The sequence below is a fragment of the Euphorbia lathyris genome, chromosome 5 (genome assembly GCF_963576675.1).
Source record: "Euphorbia lathyris chromosome 5, ddEupLath1.1, whole genome shotgun sequence".
In the NCBI taxonomy this organism is placed as follows: domain Eukaryota; kingdom Viridiplantae; phylum Streptophyta; class Magnoliopsida; order Malpighiales; family Euphorbiaceae; genus Euphorbia; species Euphorbia lathyris.
In genome coordinates this window covers 7426498-7447901 of record NC_088914.1, presented here as the reverse complement: position 1 = coordinate 7447901, position 21404 = coordinate 7426498, and the positions used below count along the sequence as shown (strand labels likewise).

General features: G+C 33.8%; 2 protein-coding genes across 8 annotated transcripts; both read left to right on the top strand.

Moving 5' to 3' along the window:
* The first annotated feature begins 37 nt into the window (after positions 1 to 37).
* Positions 38 to 13862, top strand: LOC136228697 (uncharacterized). Of its 7 annotated transcripts, none has more exons than XM_066017150.1 (8): positions 38 to 1475; positions 6955 to 7043; positions 8131 to 8338; positions 8433 to 8530; positions 8777 to 8855; positions 8939 to 9397; positions 10347 to 10684; positions 11787 to 12267. In XM_066017150.1, the coding sequence occupies exons 3-8, from the start codon at positions 8182 to 8184 to the stop codon at positions 11994 to 11996; spliced, it is 1341 nt and encodes a 446-aa protein (XP_065873222.1). In that variant the 5' UTR covers positions 38 to 1475; positions 6955 to 7043; positions 8131 to 8181; the 3' UTR covers positions 11997 to 12267. The 7 variants fall into 7 exon arrangements, 6 of the variants coding, with proteins under 6 accessions (XP_065873222.1, XP_065873219.1, XP_065873220.1 ...); XM_066017147.1 differs by having other exon boundaries at positions 8081 to 8338; XM_066017148.1 differs by lacking the exon at positions 38 to 1475 and adding an exon at positions 2587 to 5956 and having other exon boundaries at positions 8081 to 8338.
* LOC136228699 (meiosis-specific protein ASY1) lies at positions 13597 to 20648 on the top strand. Its single transcript, XM_066017153.1, has 22 exons — positions 13597 to 13677; positions 13806 to 13862; positions 14524 to 14620; positions 14715 to 14783; positions 14892 to 14984; positions 15157 to 15283; positions 15371 to 15440; positions 15560 to 15601; positions 15975 to 16103; positions 16193 to 16306; positions 16445 to 16487; positions 16587 to 16628; positions 16792 to 16916; positions 17044 to 17056; positions 17172 to 17248; positions 17334 to 17435; positions 18923 to 19073; positions 19156 to 19232; positions 19643 to 19700; positions 19793 to 19962; positions 20199 to 20324; positions 20400 to 20648. The coding sequence occupies exons 1-22, from the start codon at positions 13675 to 13677 to the stop codon at positions 20454 to 20456; spliced, it is 1842 nt and encodes a 613-aa protein (XP_065873225.1). The 5' UTR covers positions 13597 to 13674; the 3' UTR covers positions 20457 to 20648.
* The last annotated feature ends 756 nt before the right edge of the window (positions 20649 to 21404 follow it).

Below are 21404 nucleotides of genomic sequence, written 5' to 3'. Positions count from 1 at the left end.
AAATTAAATGAGTCATCCTCTATCCTGTAGAGTGCTTCCGCCACACACGTGCCTCCTTGCTAGTTTGCTAAATAATATTTTGTTTTATGAAATTCTGTCTATTTTGTGGTTTTGATATCACAAGCAATTCTAGAAGCAGAAAAAAGAAACGCAGGCGATGGAGAAGCAACCACATGAAGAAGATGGCGGTCTGCAACTCAAACAAGAAGAAGAAGACGGCGGTCTGTTTCTGTCCTTGTTTTTGGTCTCAAAGAAAGGTTTTTGTTTTGGGGAAAGTTTTTTTTTCCATTATTTAGTTTAGATCTGTGAAATAACTGATTTAAAATAAAAATCTTTTCAAAAAAAAATTAAGAAAACGGGATCACACTGGACAAGAACAACCAAATTAATAGAACCGTCGAGAGTTATATTTATAGTTAGACTGAGTATTTGATTTTTTTTTTCTTTTTCTTTTAGCTGTTAAATATTTCAAATTAGAAATTTTAAGAAAAAGGAAGAAGAAAGAAGAAGAAGGAGGAGAGAAGGAAGAAGGAGGAGGAGTGAAGGAAGAATAAGAAGAAGGAATAAGAAGAAGGGAGAAGGAAGAAGATGAAGGAGGAGAGAGAAGAAGAAGGAAGAGAGGAAGAAGAATAAAAAGAAAAAGAAAAAAGAAAAATTAAAAATTAAAAAAAAAAAAATCGAATTTCCAAACTTACCTCTGTGCCACGTCAGCATTTTAACACCGTTAAGCCATTTTCCGTTTTTTGGTTAACGGCGCAAACCACGGTCCTTTTTTTTTGTAATAACAAACCACAAGGGTTTTTTTGGAACAACATCAAACCACAAGGGGTTTTTTTTGGAATTTACCCATTAGTTAATTATACAAAAACCCAAACATTTATCCAACCCTCTAAACAATTAGATCACTCTAGGTAGATTTACTAATTATAACAAATAGTCTTTGTGGTTCAATCTCGTGCTTAGCACAATATTACTTGTTGCGATAGGATACACTTGTCCTATTAAATGTTATATACTTTACGAGCATCAGTAAGCAAGGAGAATGAAGTAATAAGCAACAGAAGAAGAAGAATGTAACCAGGTAACGCAAGTAGGTAATTAGCTAAGTAAGGAATAATATTGTTAGCAGGTAAGCAAGGAGTGGGAAGCGATAAGGAGTAGAATGTAAGCAGGTACACAATCAGGTAAGTAGGAGTGATATTGCAATTGTTCCATCTCCCTATAGTCTTTTTATATTTTAATATGATTAAACCCTAGACTGACTTGAGCGTCGGAGTATCTACCTTGTTTTTAGGTCCTCCGTCTCCTTTGTAAGCAGGTAAACAAGGAGCAGGAAACGTGTAGCACAAGAAGAAGAAAAAGAAAAATAAAGTAACCAGGTACGCAAGCATATAAGTAGGTATATTAGGAATTATAATATAAGCAGGTAAGCAAGGAGAATGAAGTAGTAAGCAACAGAAGAAGAATGTAACCAGGTACGCAAGTAGGTAATTAGCCTTTATACATGGGTTTTGGTGGAAGTATAAACCATGCTCATTCATACAAAGACAGTCCTAGTAAACAAAAAAACTACTTTTAATTTTGGAACCCACATCGAAACTAGCGAAATGCACAACGTAAGATCATTCTTATATGATCGGTTCTAAGTCAATAGCTACAATAGAGAACTCATATCCATATCTCGAAGTTTACATAATCATTCATGACACAGAAGTAATAGCTAATAGCAAGCATAGTAAATGATACCCATATCTTACACTCTCGAAAACATATATATATATATCACAATGTGTATCAGAACTATAAAAAAGAAGGGAAAAGTACAAAAACAAACCATGAGGGTTGGACTATTTTCAAACATAAATTATGTAGTTTAAAAGTTGACAAACAGGTATCTTAAGGTTGATTTTGTTAGCAAACACGGTCCAAATTGACTAACAGTGTTAAAAAAAAGTCAAAAGTCAAAGGGGAAAGAGTTATTTTATCATTAGATTTATTTATTTTATAAATTAACCCCTTATTATTTAATTATCACAAACAAATCCCAAAATAAAAAATAAAAATTGAATACACCATGTTCTCCGTCTCTCTTTAGTTTCTTATTTTTCTTCTTTTTTCTCTTTCTTTTCTCTCTACTCTTTGTTAATTTTTCTCTAAAATCAATTGAATTAAAGATTAGACATTAAAACAAACCCAATATTCTAAATGGGTAAGAAAATAATCCAATCAAAACCCTATAAATACCATTTGTTACTATTTACTTCCATAAGTTAGTAAGAACCAGGAACTTCAAGTTCTCACTCTATATTCATAGTCAAGAATCACATAATTCATAATTGGAGAAACTGAAAAATTAGATAGACGGAAACAAACCAATTGCCTAATGTAACATTCCATCAAGAGAAGAGAAGCCACCATCAAGCTCATCGTGTTCGTTGGCGACAACAACAGTAGAAGATTCTTTGGCAGGTTTAACCCCTTTTGAAGAAGTCTTGTTAAAGCGCTCACTTTCTGCTACATTAACCACTATCGACAACATCATAAGTGCAATGAAGACAACTCTTAAAACTTTGGTAAGAAAATCAATTGATTTCTCTCTTTGTTGATTATTAATTTTCTTACCCATTTTGAATATTGTGTTCATTTTAATGTCTAATCTTTAATTCAATTGATTTTAGAGAGAAATTAACAAAGAGACGAGAGAAAGAAGAAAAATAAGAAATTAAAGAGAGACGGAGAAGATAGTGTATTTGATTATTTTTTACTATTATTTTGGGGTTTGATAATTAGATACTAAAGAGGTTAATTTATAAAATAAATAAATCTAATGACAAAATTAACTCTTTCTCCTTTGACTTTTGACATTTTCTAATACCATTAGTCAATTTGGATCGTGTTTGCTAACGGAATCATCCTCAAGGTACCTATTTGCCAACTTTTAAATCACATAGTTTATGTTTGAAAATGGCTCAAACCACATGGTTTATTTTTGTAGTTTCCCCTAAAAAAACTATCAGCAAAGAGTCTGTCTAAATCTTGTCGTGAATCAAAGCCTTAATATATAAGTTTGGTTGTGATGTTAATTAATAATTAATTAAATTTACTCTTCTGTATGCATGTCTACTTATATTTTTCTCTATTTTTGTTTTTTGAAAATTTGCAGTGTTTCTTTGCACAATATTAGGTGCGTCAGTGAGGCTAATGCATATGCTTTGAATACACTGCACAACTTCAAGAATGAAGCTACAATTAATCAAGTTGTTGTCCCATACTTTTTGATTCAGTAAAAAAATCACAGACTCTTGGGATAGAGCTTTAAAAATATGAGAAAAAATACGAGAGAAACATGTTATTGTAAAAATTTACAATGTCTCTTTGCATTGATAATCAAGCGCATATAATTTGTTTTTAGTGACTTCTTTTCTCTTAAGATCATTGGTTTCCTTTTTCTTACATTTTCAAAGCTAGACCGATTACCTTGAAGAGTATGTGATTTTTTTTACTTATTTCGAAAAGTGTGGGAAAACAACTTGATTAATCGCCCTTCATCCCTGAAGATGTGAAAAGTATCCAAACCATCTATTAGCCTCACTCATGCACCTGATAAAATCACTACCTTAGGCTACATATTGTGCGAAGAAACACTACAAATTTTCAGAAAGCAAAAATAAAGAAAAATACTAGTATACATGCATATAGAAGAGTAAATTTAATTAATTATTAATTAAAATCTCAACCAAACTTACCTATTAGGGTTTTGGTTCACGACAAGGTTTAGGTTGACTCTTTGCTAATAGTTATTTATTATAGTTTTGATAAACATTATGATATTTGTATATGTACTTTCGAGAGTGTGAGATATAACATTTATTAATATTCTTGCTATTAAATATTACTTGTGTGTCGTGGATGATTATGTAAAGTGTGAGATATGGTGACAAGTGATAACTATGAGGTAAATTACACCAATGGTACCTGAATTACATTTTATCCCAAAAATATACACAAAATACGGGTGACTGGACAATTTAGTATTTTTAACAGGCAATAACAAGTTAATTCTAATTGACCATATATTTAACTATTTTTTAAGTGTTTGACTATTTGATTAACAATTTATAATTTATAATTGAGAAGAAACCACTCTCTCCTTTCTCGTTTGATTCTCTCTCCCCTTCACTCACCTTCTCTCTCTACATTTGGTTTTTCTCCTTATCTTTCTCTATGTTTTTCTATCTCAAAGACTTATGAACCGCAGTTCCCTTAGCAGAAGGCATCAGAATGCTGAAGATTGAAATTAAACATAAATTAAGACATGGGTCATATTTAGATTTTCCCTCTCTCACCATTCATCCAAAAAAGAAGAGTGAAATCAGAAAAAGAAAAATTGTAAATTGTAATGGAGAAGAAACGAATATACAGGAATTGTAAATGCTTTTATAAGTAATCCATAAGTCTTAAGATTGTTATTAATTCCTTGATTACCCACTAGATCTGTCAACACAAACAATATTACTTGATGAACTTTATTGCCCACTAGATCTGTCAATGCAAAATATACAATCATCAATGGAGTTAATGGAGTTTCAGTGTGATGGAGAGAGAAATGAAGTTTGGATGTAGGAGAGGGAGAGAAAATTTGGGAGAGAGAGAACGACTTCAAAAGACCCATTTCTAAATATGACCCATGTCTGCTTCAATTTTAGCGAGAGAGAGAGAGAGAGAGAGAGAGAAAACGACGATGTAGATTTCTTTCGATTTCAATTTCAGTGTATCTATTTCTGCTTCTTCAAGTGCGATGTAATACCAAAGGATGAAGTTCAAAGAAGAACAATGACAATAAGAGAGAGAGGAAGTAGTAGATCTGAAGAGATGAAGTACAACACTTGCAGAATTTTGGAGAGAAAGTGAGTATTAATTTTTAATATTTAATTAAAAATGGCCAAACTCGTATTTATTAGTGAATGACCGGCTAAAACTATTAACTTGTCCAGTCACCTTTACTTGGGGTATATTTTTGGGACAAAATGTAATTCAGGTACCATTGATGTAATTTATCCTAATAAACTTATAGGGTTTCGAAGAAGAAGAATTTCATAACTTATATTATCTTGCTAAATGCGATTGATGATGACACTACTAAGTCGTTAAACATGAGAAAATAAAGGATTTATAGACTGCTTTGAAAAAAGTTCCGAGGTGTGTCTTTAACTAAACTCCATCCTGTGATGATCAAGTTCGACATGTACAAAGAAACATTTTGACCATACTATAAGGAAAAACCTAAGGGTAAGATGCACCTAACTCATATCGATCATATCAAAACTTTTGATGATGTTGTTCATCACCTTGAACTTGAAGAGGATCGCCTTATGTCGATTAAGGTCAATGTTTGAGCATAATATGTTGGATCATACTTAGTTGAAAACAATTTAAAAAAATCAAGGCAAGAAGCATGCACGCTTTAACGATAAAGGTAAAGAGCATGCAAAGAGCCCAGGAAACCGAAACAAATGGAAAAGGCTAAAGAACAATAAAAATTACAACATCTCACGAGTGAAATGTTTCAACTGCCAACAAAAGGGGAATTATGCAACAAACCGCACTGCCCCTGCTCAAGTATAATTAATCAATTCATGAGTTAGTAAAATATATGTATCTAATATTGTCCATCTAACTGAGTTCAATCCTTCGTGGATTGTTGATTCGGGTGTAATGGACCATATGATGAAGGATGGAGAGGCCTTTATTGATTCCGATGAATCCCAGTTGGATCAAGATAGATATGGAGAACAACTCAAGGATTAAAGTTCGAAGGATCAGAACCTGCAGATTAATTATAGGTGGTGATTAGACTCTTCTCCTACATGATGTTATGTATGCTCACAAGATTCGAAGGAATCTCGTTTCTATTATAACCATGTTCGTGCGAGAACGAAATTGCGGTCCCAATGATGTAAGTGTCTTACGAAAAAACATGCAACATATATCTTTACTAGATAGCCATTTTTGTTGTTCGCACATCCTACTCTCTTTCTGATCATTTTCAGTAGTGGGTATTCCTACTATTAATATACTAAATTTTTACTATCAGTCAAAAAATGAATTGATAGCTAAAATTTAATTTAACTAACTTAGTTCTCTTTTGGTAAGACTTAAATTAAAATATTAAACACTTAATTAATTTAAGTGTGTTTGATAACTATTTTTTTCGTCACTTAAATTATTCGATTAAATAAAAAACCACTTATGTTGATAAGTTAAAATATTTAATTAAATTTTTTTTGAAAGGTTGTTATATTAAATTTTATTACTAATATTAATATTTTTTAATATTTAACAAACAGTATAACTGTAATACCCAACACTTATTAATTTAAATACTTATTTAATTTTTAATTTTATTAAACCAACACCTTAAACTTTAAACTTTAAAGGCCATATTTGACTCTTCATTCAAAATTTACTTCCCACTTCTTTCCCTCGCTCAAAACTTCCGATAAAAATCCCCCACAACGGTGCCGTTTAGATCCCTTCTCACACTTGGAAATTCCATTAATAAGATCACGCGCTGAATCTATTGTACACTCCGATCGTATGTGGAAACGTGCCTCATGGGTAAAGCGAGTACAATATTTAACTCACAGATGCGAATGAGCTATTAATGATGAAATTTAAATTCCGAAAATTGTACGAAATTAAGATAAAAATATTATTTAAATACAATATATGATTATCATGAGAGATTCTTCATGTTGCATTTATCACCTCGACCCCTTTGTTCAGACAAAAATAAATTTCGATCCGTTTTTTCAATTTCCCTCTTTCTACGCATCCTTTGGAGGGAAAACAAAAAGAACCCCTAAAAAAAAAAAAAAAAACCCCAAAACCAATTTCTCAGTTTAAATCTAGGGCTTCTACTTGGTTCAACTTCGTTTCTTCTCAAATTTTCAGCTTGCTGGATCTGTTTCCTGAACTCAATTCGTGAGCTGAAGTTACTTCTACTTCTACTTCTGATCTGTTCTTGCTCGATTTTGACCCAGGTAAAGTAATTGGTTTAGCATAGCTTCCCCTTTTTGCTATTTTACCTTAAGTGTGAGCTTTCTATTTAATGGTTTTGGCTGTTTGTAAATACGGTTCTGCTAGTTTTGTATTTATTTGTTAAGGGGTGTTTGGTTAGTTAGATGTATTCAAGTTCTCGATTTTCGATGGGGTTTAGCTGGGGTTTGGAGTTTTATGTGTTGGGGCCAGTTTGCATGTTAATAAGGAAGGTGTAAGTCTAGGGTTTCAATTTGGATTTGGATTGTATAATACTTTGTTTCCTTCATTTGATTCCTCAGCTAGCTCTAATCAGCGCCAATTAGTAAACTTGTGTGCTGCTGTATCAGGAAAAACAGTGTGGCTCATGTTAATCTATGTTGCACAGAAACGGAAATTGATACAGGAAACCTTATTTTTAAGAAAAATTAGCTAGGAAATGGTAATGGAAACGGAAAAGAAACAGAAACCGACACAAAACGTGGAAACTCTTGAGTTTCGGTGCAACATAGATGTTAATTGATTCTTACTAGCTTAAAAGAGTTAACTGAGCCGAAGAAAATCAGTGTTTTGTACTTTAATTTTTTCAAAGGATCTATTAGATAATGTTTGAATGTAGAATTCGAAATTCAAGGATTTGAATTTCAACTTATGGTAGCACAGTTTTCTATGAGTCAAAATTTGGACTTGTCACCATTTATGAACTTAACCAATCAACTGAATGAAAACATTGTCTGTTTATTCGGAACTTGTTTCGTTATAATGAAATGATCCTCATCGGGTGATGTTGGTAGATTTTTGGAAAATTCGGCTTCCAAGGCTTCAGTTTTTCAATCATCTTTGATAATTACCGAAAAACATTGACTTATCTAACCCTTTTTTTTATGTTTGGACAGGAGTGAATGATTTCTTCCACCATTTTAGTCTATTTTTAACTTGTATAAGTGTAATTTGCAATATTCTCTGGTTGTAAACCTAATATGAGAACATTCACTTGCATAAACAATAGTTGTTGCTAATTTAAATTAAATTTTGGATATAGGACACTCTTGTCAAGTATGTACCCTAAACTTTGGATGCTTCTGTTTTAAGCTGAGCTGCTCAAAATATCCTTTTGAAGTTTGGGAGGCTCTACCTGTGGAAATGCAGACCAAGAAAAGAATTGGTGGAAGAAATGCTTCTAGAGAGGTTTCCAGTCCTAGGATTACAAGAACTCAGAAGAAAGCTTCAGATAATGTGCAGGCTGGTCAAAAGAAGGTCACAGAGCTCATTACATCATCGGTCAGAAAGCAGAGATGTGGTATATTTCACTTAATTAGACACATAAATGTTAAGTGACAAGTTTATTAATTAATTTTTCTAACACCTTCATCTGCCTTGAAAACTTTCTATAGCCGCTGTTCCAAAACAAAATAGAGAGCCTGTTGCAGCTGCAAAATTGATCAATGAGATATCCAATGCTGCCTCTTTTTCTAAAGTGGGGGAACATGAGGTAATTGCAGCCTGTTTGGTGCTTTTTTTCTTTTTTACCACATCTGTCTTTTAGTTAGGGTTGCTGTTTGGCTTATGTATGCATTGCATATTATTTGATATGTCCTTTGTTATTTTGTTATCATATTTCACAGGTGATTTTCCGTAGACTTGATAAATGCTTTATTCAAAAACACATATAAGAGAGGAGACTTTTATGTTTAAAAAATAAAAGTTTAACTGTGTGATTTCTTTTTTTACATTGCAGGTTTGTAATGAGGAGCCATGTATGTTTTCTCCTGCCTTCCGCATAAATAAAATTGCTACAGAGGAAATCGCAGATGAAGGTAGGTGACAAAGAAATATTTTATTTGTTTATTTGTATAATGCTTACGCAATTCTGCTGATACTGAAATTTATCTCCTTTTAGTCAACTTCGTTGAATTGTTTCGGACTGGGGACCAGGATAGTAGAACATTCCATTCACGAGTTGATAATGGTCATGTTGCTCAAGAGGCTTGTGAATCCACATCCATAGAGTACAAGCACGAAACATGCCATGATGACATAGGAGTCGAGACAAATACATCATCCACATTTTCTGCGAATTTGTCCTCTACTGGAGATTTGAAAGGCACAGGCCTTTCATCTGAAGTATCAGCTATATACCTTGCCATGAAGAACTCAAAACTGGAATGTGTAGATGAATATGATCAAGATTGTATGTCAACTAAGGAGGATGATTATGAGGAATTTGATGACTTTGATCCTTTCGTGTTTATAAAGAACTTGCCTGAGTTGACAACAGTAGTCCCAACATTTCGACCAATGTTGCTACCTAAACAGACACGGAGCTGCCCTCCTACTACACTTGTTCTAGACTTAGACGGTAAGGAAGCCTTTATTTCTGTTCCATTTAAATAATTATATGGGTATTTTCTTTACTGGCTATTCAGTGATTCTATTGGATCTAAATTGCATTTACATTATACATCAAGCCCTTTATGTTGCATATTATTTATAGGCCGGACTGCTTTCATTCCTATCCATGGAGATTGCAGAAGCTACTCCTGGATAGTTCTGCTTTCCATGTACCTTTGGTTCTTTCCATGTTTCTGCGAATTGAGCAATTTCAGACCTTAATTTAGCATATAGCTTTTCATCCATTATGTACTGTTTATGTTGCATTGAAAGTTTGATTTTAAAGTGTTTCACCTTTCTGTATCCATTTGGGAAACCGAAATTCTGGGAGCAAGCCTTCCCCTGCCAATTTATTTGGCAAGAGGCCGCTCCTAAGACTCGAACCCGTGACCTCTTGGTCACACGACAACAACGTTTACCGTTGCGCCAAGGCTCGCCCTCGTTGTGTTTTTAGTAGTGGATCAATTTTAATCACATGTTCATTAAATCCCTAATATTTTCTAAATAATCTTCTACAAGCTTTTAAAATGAAAAAAAATCTCTTTTTTTTCTCTCTATTATGGTGTAAACAAAATCTCTTTAGAGCCATAAATTTTTATTACTTACATGTTTCCTTCCTATATTTTCTACAAATATGATTCCGTTTCCATGTAGCATAACAGTCTGTTGTTTGTCAACTTGCAAATGATGTGAATGTTGGCCGAATTCTCTAAATTTAATATATATCACCCGTTCAATATCGACATTTTTGTTTGGAGAGTAAGCAATGGTGAATGAAACTGTTCTATGTTTTCTTCGTTTTGAGGAAGAGGTGCTTTTCATTTATTTTATGCTTGTCTAGTTTTAATTATTTTTTTCATCATAATTTATCTTCTTCTATTTGTATAAAGGATTCCATTGACATATTGCTTTCGCAGAGACATTAGTGCACTCTACCTTAGAACCTTGCGATGATGCAGACTTCACATTCCCTGTGAACTTTAACCTCCAGGAGCACACAGTATATGTTCGATGCCGGCCTTATCTCAGAGATTTTATGGATAGAGTTGCAAATCTTTTTGAGATCATTATATTTACAGCAAGTCAAAGCATTTATGCAGAACAGCTTCTAAATGTACTGGATCCAAAGAGGAAAGTATTTCGTCATCGTGTTTTTCGTGAATCTTGTGTTTTTGTGGAAGGGAACTACCTAAAGGATTTATCAGTTCTTGGCCGTGATTTGTCGCGTGTTATCATAATTGATAATTCTCCTCAGGTATCATTGGAAATTTCCCCTCTTATAATAATTTATCTGAGATTTTCTTCCACTTCCATGGAGTATTCATGAAATGCATGATCCTAATGTCAATATCTGATCCAGTCCCTCTTTAATACTTTCGTGCTAGGGGTTTGTTTTGCTGACAGCTCTAGCATAAAATTAGCTATAGGTATGTAGTTTTGATATTAGTAGAGCTGGCAGTTGTGTACACAACCCGACAACATGATACGAACTCAAATACAAACTTAGTGGGTTAGTGTTTTATTAAACAAGTAATGAGTCCTTTTAAACAAGTGATGAGTCCTTTTTATTGACCGGCAGGGTTAGGATTGACTTGCTATGTCAAAAAAGACATGTTTAAAGTTATTATTATTATATTCTATTATGTTTTTACATGTCACCTTAATAGAGGTCTTAAAATTACAATTGATCTGCAAGAACGACTTGAAACCTACCTTATTTTTATGTCTTCCGCAGTAAAGATAGTAAAATTATCCATGACATGTGAACACATTACATGAACCAACATGATATTGGCCGGTTAGGAGTTTGTTAATAGATTTTCGATCAGACTTATGGATGGTTAGTTAGAGTTAACTTGCTAATAAAAAAATGACATAAATATTTTAGATTTTTAAATGTCACCATTCATTAACATAGATAGTAAAAATTACACGTGAACCATTAACACGACACAACCCGATTGGGTCGACCCGACTGTGACAACTTTTTTGGGTTACGTTAGAGTCGACTCGTTTGATACTAATCCCATAATTGACATGAACACGACCCATTCACATGAATTGTCATCCTTAGATATTAGTACTCTCTATCACTCTAGGCTGTAATCTGATTGAACAATTTGACTTGCTTAAACATTTTGGGACTAGTAAGTAGTAACTTCAAGTTTTAACTTGTTGAGCAGATTCGCTACGAAAACACTCTTAAGACTAACTGTAGTGACAAATATCAAGTTGGGTTATTGTTTATCCATATAAATGCAGCAAAACTTCTATTTACCACTGCCATATGTTAAGATGCATACCAGTAAATGCAGTTGAATTCTCAAAAGCTTGGTTTTCTTTTCTTTTCTTCTCAGGCATTTGGTTTCCAAGTGGACAATGGTATACCCATTGAGAGCTGGTTTGATGACCGTAACGATCAAGAATTGCTTTCACTGATACCATTTTTGGAGAGTTTAGTAGGTGTTGAAGATGTTAGGCCAGTAATCGCGAAGAAATTCAACCTCCGAGGGAAAATTGCAGCAGCTAGTTATCCTTTAAATGGTGGAGATCCTTTAGAAAGGTGAGCCTCTATCTTGCCAGGAAATGGAAACAAAACTGAAATGGGAACTAACACGAAACGTGGAAATGCTATTAAAGAGGAGTTTCCGTGCAACATAGGTGAGCCTCCTTGCCAAACCATAGTTTTTGAGACAGACTAAATTTTATCCTGTATTATCCAATTTTATTTGAAAAAAAAATCCCCACCCTGTTGAGCAAATGCCCTTGAATGCTTAAGATTCTCAAATTAAAGTTTGAATGAAATTTTTAACCGGGTAGAGGAAAGAATTGTGTTCATTGTTGTACTCTTTTTTTTCTTTTTTGGATGGAATTGCTGTACTCTTACTTGAGTCCAAAACTTCCCTATTAGGAAAGATCCCACGATGGCATGTGAAAATGCTTTTATAGGTAATACAAAAATAATGCTCTCTTGGAGTAAAAAAAAAGAAAGATCCATGTTGGTTTTGATTGATGGAGATGTAGTTGCTTGTTGTGAGTATAAATGTGGTGGAGTTTGTTCCTTACTGAAATCTGTTTCATTATTCTGGAATTTTGATGAATGTGGCAATCTTATTTATACCCGTGTGATGTCGGTAGAGGTGGTAATTTAGGTTCTCGTGTAATAATCATGCTATAATATGATTATGCGTAATATAAATGCAGGAAAAATGGTAAGCTTGTTAATTGTCATATCAGTTGGATCGTTTTGTAAATTTTATTGATCCTATGAGAGTGGATTCAACTGTAAGGAAGTGGCTTTTGTGGCACTTCTATCTATATTTGATTTTTGTTACTGTCGTTGGAATCTATAAATCCTCTTGTGAATTGATGACAAGAAGAGATCTCACATTTAATTGCAATACCTTTTATTTCCAAAACTTTTTTTTCCAAAACATATAACAAAGAGACTATTGTGAGAAAGATAAAAATAAAGTTGCATACGGTTTCAGGTTTTATAAAGATTTTGAAACAAAAATTGGGTGATTTAAGGTTGAACACAGATAAATATTTGATTTAAAGAAAAACTGGATTGAATAGCTGAATACAAAGATTGAGAATGGAGTAAACTATTGATTTTTTTTTTTGAAATAAACTTCTTTTCATCAAACTGAATCTGTCAAATCACGGGCAGTTACATCACTGAGCTAAGGTCATAGAACAAAAATCGTTAGCATTGGAACAAGTATGACGTGCAACGACATACACATACGATACAGTACTCGCTTAATTAGGAATATCCTGACTGAATAGTCAGAATTTTCATTTTTAAGGTCTAAAATCAAAGCACCAAATTCTGACCAAGTTTGTTTTATTATAACCATTAACTTGGCGTCAGACTCAAATTTTGTATCTAAAATAAAATTAAATTCTCAAATTGAATTGAACCGATCTCATCCGTAGGGCAAGCCAGAGAATAGATTGCTCCAGGCAAGACTCCAATATGGGCCGGAATCCAGGTCCCGGCCCAAAATTTAATAATGTGGCCTTCTGGGTTCAGAGAGCTATGTTCATAGCTCATTTATTGCCCCCATACTTCCCAGTAAATTACAAGATAACCACGGTTAAGTTTTCTAACGGTCTATAAATACCCCAAATCTGGCGCCACCATTCAAAGTTTCTTCTTCTCTCGATTCAAATTTTTAAACGAAAGCTTTAACTCTCCCCTCTATACGATTCTCTGTTTTCACCGGCAACAGCACAACCATGGTGAGCGGAGAAAATTCCACTCAATAATCACATTTCGAGCTCATTCTCAAGCTACTTGATTCGTCTCTCCACTACATTGTTCATTTTATTCACAATCTGATCGTACTTTATCGGTTTTTCTGTTTCAGGTTGTAGCACAGAAAGTTAAAGAAACGGAGATCACCGAGCAGGACTCTCTTCTTCTGGTATCAACCGTGAATTGTGCTATCTTTGTATTTTGAAAGTTGCTGATCTACTTCGTTTTTATTTTATTTTGTTCCTTTTAGTGTAGTTTGCTTATATTTTAGATTTTTCAGTTATAATTCAGATCTGACATAATTTACAATGTGACATTGTTTTTGAAACATTTGCTTTTAAATCAGTACAGTTATTTTGATACATCCTGTAACTTTGAGAAGAAGCTTGTATTCAGAATCGCATGTGGAATTTCTGCTAGATTTGACCATTGTTACCGCTTGATTGCTCTAGAATCTCTATTATGCTGATAGTTTTTATTAAAATTCAACATAACTTTTGATAACTGAACTGAAGTTCCAAACATGTTTTCGTTGTATCATCGTGGAAAATGTGCCGTGGTTTATTTCGATTTGAGCTTAAAGGCCTGTCTCATATTTTCTCCTTGGTTTCGTTCAAGCCTAGAGCATTAAGATCTAATAGGTTTTTCGATAAGTTCTCTGTGTTGAGTCTTTTGTTTTTCAATTACTTCAGAGTAAACCTGATTATCAAGTCTAGAGGGCTAGGATGTTACAGTAATCATAGGAAATGAACTTCTTAGTACCGTTAATCTTCTTTATTTCCGTTAATGATAATTCTGTTTTCTGTTGTATGATGCAACCGTCATAATAGACAAGGAACCTGCTCCGTATTGCCATATTCAATATTAGTTACATCAGGGGCCTGTTTCCAGAGAAGTATTTCACTGATAAGAATGTTCCGGCCCTAGGTACAGTTTCCTCTTTTGCAATTTTCATTTAAAATTTATGGAAAGAATATGAGACGTTAATTGTTAGTTTCTTTGAAATTATGGCATACCACAGAGATGAAGATCAAGAAGTTGATGCCATTGGATCCAGAGTCTCGTAGACTGATAGATTGGATGGAGAAAGGTAAGTCATCCTTAGATGTTAGTCAGTTTGCTGTTCTTTTTCGGATTATCTTCCCGTTATTAATTTTGTTTAATTGAATTGGATTGAACTGTCGCGGTCCTTCCATAGGTGTTTATGATGCACTACAGAAAAAATACTTGAAGACGCTTTTGTTCTGCGTGTGCGAGACAATAGAAGGCCCAATGATAGAGGAATATGCTTGTAAGTAGGATTTCTGATTGATGACACAGTACTAGTATGTAAAAGGAAGGATGTATTGTCTCCTTCCTGAGCAAACTAGCAGATGAGGTTTCTCCTTGCTATATTTTGGTTTTGTTCTTTTTACATTTAAAGCTGCATTTGGGATCAGTTCATTTCCGTGTCTTGCCTACAGTTGCATTCAGTTATTCTAACTCCGACAGTCAAGAGGTTTCAATGAATATCAATCGCACTGGAACCAAGAAACAGGGAGGAACTTTCAAGTATAACTCCACCACAGAAATTACTCCTAATCAGATGAGGTGATAGCAATAGCTGCCTATATTAATCTGAATCTTGTGTTTTTAATGTTCTAAAGTTATGATTTTTTTTGGGACAACTTAATTTAGGAGTTCTGCATGTAAAATGATCCGTACACTGGTTCAGCTAATGAGAACTCTTGATAAGATGCCTGAAGAGGTAAAACCATTTAGCAAAGGAGAGTGTATTGACTAATTTGCCAAACTGCCTGCTTTTGAATGCACAAGTTCCTGTATGATGTTCACTAATTGAAAGAACAATGATCTTTCTATTTTCAGCGGACTATACTGATGAAGCTCAACTATTATGATGATGTGACGGTATGTCTTTTGGCTGGATTCTCATTTTACGCAACTGCACTATAGTGGTTGCTATTTATTAGTTAGGACGCAGAATTTCCTAGTTTGATATCTCAGCATTGAAGGTAATGTAAGAAATTGTGCTTATATTTTGATATTGTTCGACAAGTTTGGTGTCTTCAAGACAGCAAGGCTGGTTAGATATCATTCCGACAAAACTGTTTTGCTCCTTTAAGTTCTTAGATGAATGTGGGATCTTTTGAAATTTTCCTCTTTGTAGCTGAGTTGAAAGATGGTTTCAAGAACTTAAGGAAGCATTTCATTTTTTGCTTTCTTTTAACTAACAAGACCTATGAACATGACAATGTAATAATTAGTTGACTTATCCCTGCAGCCGGCAGATTATGAGCCACCATTCTTCAGAGGCTGCTCAGAAGAAGAAACTCATAGTGCATGGACTAAAAGCCCTCTCAAAATGGAGGTTGGCAATGTCAATAGCAAGCATTTTGTACTTGCACTCAAGGTAAGGACTGCAGTTTTTGTTAATAGCTAAATTCTGAGTACTGATATAAGACTCCAATCAAATCTTTATTGAACTGCTGAATTGTACAGGTAAAGAGTGTGCTTGATCCTTGTGAGGATGAAAATGATGAGATGGAAGAAGATGGAGTGAGCTTAGGAGTTGACTCTCTGCAAAACGAAGATTCTTCTGAATCTGACAGTGAGGTGGAATTCTAATGTTCCTTTAATACGTGCTTTATCTGCGCCCCAAGGGTTCATACTAACTTGAATGATGATGATTGGGTATTGATGCGTAATAAAGGAAAAAACTGATGATACTTCCTGAATTTGCTAATCTTTCAGGTTAGCCACTCGCAAGACAATGATTACATAGTCGCACCAGTGGGTAAATATACAACTCTCTATGATGGTCACGTTTGAGTCCGATTACTTAATAGTAGCCTTTCGGGGGGATGCTAGAAGTAATTAAGCCTTATCTTGACAGATAAGGAACGAGCAGAGGAAGAGAATTGCGCAGTTGATGAAGGTAATAGAATAATGAATTGCAGCAGTCGGCTTGACACAAATTAAAATACTTATAATCACAATAAGCAAGCTTATAATTCATTCCCTTAAATTTTATTTATTGAAGTGTATGTTTGGTTCTCCGCGTTTGTTCATTTTATCACTGGCTGTTACATTTTGTGCAGATGACACTCAGGACCCTGAGGAGGACGAAACTCAATTGGCGAAGGTTAAGGACTGGATCACAAGCCACCATCTTGACACTATTGGACTTAACGACGTTCTCTCCAATTTCCCTGATATCTCAGTTGTAAGAGCTCCATCTTTCCATTAAGTATTGGATGTCCCGAGGGTGAATACACACACATATGGGCCTTCGGGACACTAGTTAATTGAATTTTTTATATTCAACTGTTGATTTCGAGTTATTAATGCAGGCTTTGACTGAAGGTAACTGAAGCAATTGATTCTAGCTGATGCTGAAACAGGAAAGCGTATTGCTGCAAGTTCTTTGTTTTCTTCGCATGATCTCTGTCTATGTTGATTCGTTTTCATTGGATTTCAGAAATTGTGGACAAACTTGTAAACGAAGGTGTTATATCAAAAGTTGGAACTGATACTTACACTAAAAACAAGAAAAAGGTATAATCTCATATTCGGACTTCTACTCTTTTTCTGCATTGTCCTGCTTGTTCATTCTCCTAATTTGTAATGTACACAACTTTAGGCTTCCGACTTTGAGTTCACTGAGGTGAAAGAGGAAAAGGTTCCCAAAGAAATCCAAGCTGATAATAAAGCTCCAAAAGTAGAGGATCTTATGTACACGAAGGTAAATTTTCCACTGAATAAGATGTGGCCAATAACGATCTGAATCCATAGATAATTTAACTTGTCTAATCCATTTTGATAATTACTGTAATATGCAACATCCAATTACTGATTACATTTTTTCTTTCATGGGACTTTGATAATTTCTACTTTGAAGCCTTTAGATTTAGGGTAAATAATTTATAAGTTCTCACCATTTTACGTAACACACTGTTTAGTCCCCTATTTTGAAAAACACATTATAAGATCCCTATGTTTTGCCAATACTAATAAATTATTTACCCTTAGATTTAAGGGTGAGTAAGGACTGATTCGGTTCAAAAAAAATTGAACTTTCACAAAGGACTGGTTCGGTTCAAAAAAATTGAACTTCACAAGGACGGATTCTGTTCAAAAACTGAACCAAACAAATCGTACCAAATCTAATCATATTTCAGTTCAATTTGGGTATAAACAAACAGATTTTAAGTAATAAAAATTTTAGAATTTTATAGTTTATTTTAATAATGGTGCATTTAATTTGTTCAATTTTAAACCTGAAACCTAATACTAATATCGTTCACATATTACAGCAATAATAAAAGTATTGTATAAAGTATTGTATAATCTTTCTATAATCATAACAATACTAGTATCCTTTATAATCATAATAATACTAATATACTTGCAATCATAAATATATCTAAATATATAACTAGTAATTGAATTTTTAAATAAATTAAAATCTCTATTAAAAATGGTGAATTGAGTTCGATTTGAGAACCGAAAACTGCACTACATGAAAAATACAAATCAAACCGAACTATAGTTTTAGCTCAGTTGTATTGGTTTTGTTCAGGTGTGGAGTGGAGGCCCCCTTGACCGTCGGAACCATCCCTACTACGGATTATTTTTTAGTCACTCCTCGTTGGAACTACTCCTATTATGAATGGTTTCAATTCCCTATTTTTGACAAATTAAGGTTCAGAATGGTTAATTAACTCATTGAGTTTGTATTTAATTATAAAATCCAACTTGATTAATGTATGATAAACGATAAAATTCTCTAAAAGTTTGTCCAAGACAACTTACTTTTGTAGTCTAAATCTAGTTTAATTTTGAAAAGTTTTACATTGGTACGTAAAACTGGTTCTAGGCCACTTGGATTATAACATGTATATATACGAAAAAAATTTAAACAAGTTCGATTTAGTAATTTTTTTTAAGGCACGCACGTATAAAATTGGCCCCAACGCTGTATTCACCACTGATTTAATTTATTGGTTTTCGATTCGGTCCAAGTTGTAGTTTATTGTCATTATGATTTCACTGATATTTGTTTATGTATATCACAAACTTTTGTTGGAGTTGTATGCATGTATAATTAATCTATAATATTATTAATATATCAAAGAAGTAGCTGAACACTGCTAATCGGATTAAAGATAACAGTCCTCTTTAACGTGGTTCCCATTCTACATGTCCTGACTTTACTTTCTATGATTTCAGGCTTTATATCATGCTCTTCCAATGAAGTATGTGACAGTTGCAAAGCTTCAGAGCAAGCTAGATGGAGAGGCCAATCAGACTACTGTTCGTAAACTAATTGATAAAATGACCCTAGACGGTTACCTAGAAGCCAAAGCCTATCGTAGACTGGGTATGACTGCAAACTAAAAGCTATCTATTGATATAATTGAAAGATCTATGTTGAATTTAACTGCCATTCTAATTTATAACAGGCAAACGTGTTATCCAATCAAGTCAAACTGAGAAAAAGCTTATGGAAGTCAAAGAACACATGGAAAATGAAGCTATGGTAACAAATATGTTCCCTGTTTCATTGCTTATTCTTCGTACATAATTCGTAGAAACTGGAAAATAGACCTGTTCATGGGAGTGTTCCCTCGTCCAAACATTGCATATTTAACATTCGCCCCATACATAAAACGGGTTGGGTTTTGAATTTGTCTTAAAAACCCGATCTGCCCTTATATTATACATATTTTCTTACATATTAATTGGGCGCATTGGGATCGTCTTGAAAATTAGTTCCTTAGCCCGGCCTGAACCGAATGCGAATACAATCCGGGTTGGGCTAGACTTTAGACAAGTAGTTAACTCTCAAGCCCAGTTACACCCGGCCTGGCCTAGCCATGAATGGGTCTCCTGGAAATTATTTTCCTTTTCTTGGTTAGATTATCTTCTACTTCCTCTGAATTGGACCAGGATATTGATAACAACAATGAAGTTCATATCATTTCCAACCATCAAGTAATCCAGAAAGGTAGCTGCTGCCCAGATAGTGTTTAAAATTTCAGTTTTGCTACTTGCATATTGTTATTTATTTCAAACCTGAAAATGGTTCTCCAATTGTAGTAAACGAAAACAGAAATACCTCAACCTGTGGTGTCCTCCACTCAATTGGCTCAGATCTTACACGCATGAGGGTCAGATCCGACATTGATAATAATAATGGTTCAATTAAGAGCGAGCAAACAGTTTCAAAGTCAAAGAACCTTGCTAACACTCCCACAAGCAGGGCTGAGGTTAGTGTATTACTCTCCATTACATTAGAAGTTATAATATGACTTATACCGCAACACGTGATTGGTGCGGCGTACTAATAATTTGATGTCACATTTAAGATTTATTTCTTGTGTATGTTTATATTTGATATAATAATTAACTAAAAAATATGTAATTAATAGTGTTAATATTTTATTAGTGGAGGGTGATCAAACTCTTACAAATTTGTCTAATTGATCACATTACTTTTGCGTAGGCGCAGCCAGTTGCATCTAGAGAGAGCTTTTTTCCAGAAAAAGCCAGAGCAAATGGTAACGATGAGGCAGAAACTGTTATATGCAGCAGATCATCTCAAGATAAAAGGACTAGGAAAACAAGCACGGTAAGCATCTGTTCAGTATATTGCAAACCTGCTAAACAATAGAAATAAATTACCCAAATTCTAATACTCTTGCAGGTTAAGGAGCCTATTTTTCAGTACATGAAGCGACTGAGATCCGAATCAGCTGTTTGAAAGACTTGAAATGAGGTCTGAGTTACAGAAAATAAACACTAATAGCATTATACATAATATCTCTATAATTACTAAATATAACAATAGAAATGGTTTTGCCCATACATATGTTTCAAGTGTAGCAAAAGGGAAGAACCTTATACGGTCTTATTTTTCTTTATGTAGTTATAATACAATGATGGTTTTACTCTAGTCAACAGCTACCATAACTGTGAATCTTCCAACTTAACATCAACCATGGTTTACATTTTCCAACTTAAATTCACCAACTGCCCCATGTACTGCATCATAAGAGACTAATAATGACCTTACGAATGCAAAGAAAATATCTCATTTATAAATTGCTAGGCCCTATAATCTGCGAAAGTTGTACGGGATAAACGTAAACATAAACATGTGAAATTGTACCAATTTAATCTTAATGTTTTCAAACAAGATCAATTTTAGCCATACGTTATCGAAAATTTGAAACACTGTTTGACTGTTATTTAACTGTCACAACTCACCTTCCAAACAAGTTTATACATAAACTGAAACGGTTTTGTATATTCTTGATTAGTTATTTCTATTACACAGTAAATATTTCACATTGTCAAAAAAATTATGATTAATTTGTATGGGGCAAACTTAGTTGTTAACATTTTAACAAGTTGTTTGTAACTGTATTAGCGACACATTAAATATTTTAGACGTAACTGATATTTGTAAGGTCTGATGTGACAGTTAAATAATAGTCAGAACTGCCTTTCCGAATTTTCGATAATGTAGGACTAAAATTGATCTTGTTTGAAAATATTTGATCATGACCATGTAGTATTTGATCATTCACCGTTAAATCCAAATTTACTATAATTTTAAGGTGGAGATTCAATGCATTTTAAAACTTATATTTAATAGCCTAGATCAAACTTGAATTTGGAATTAAGATCCATGTTAACACTGCTTTCC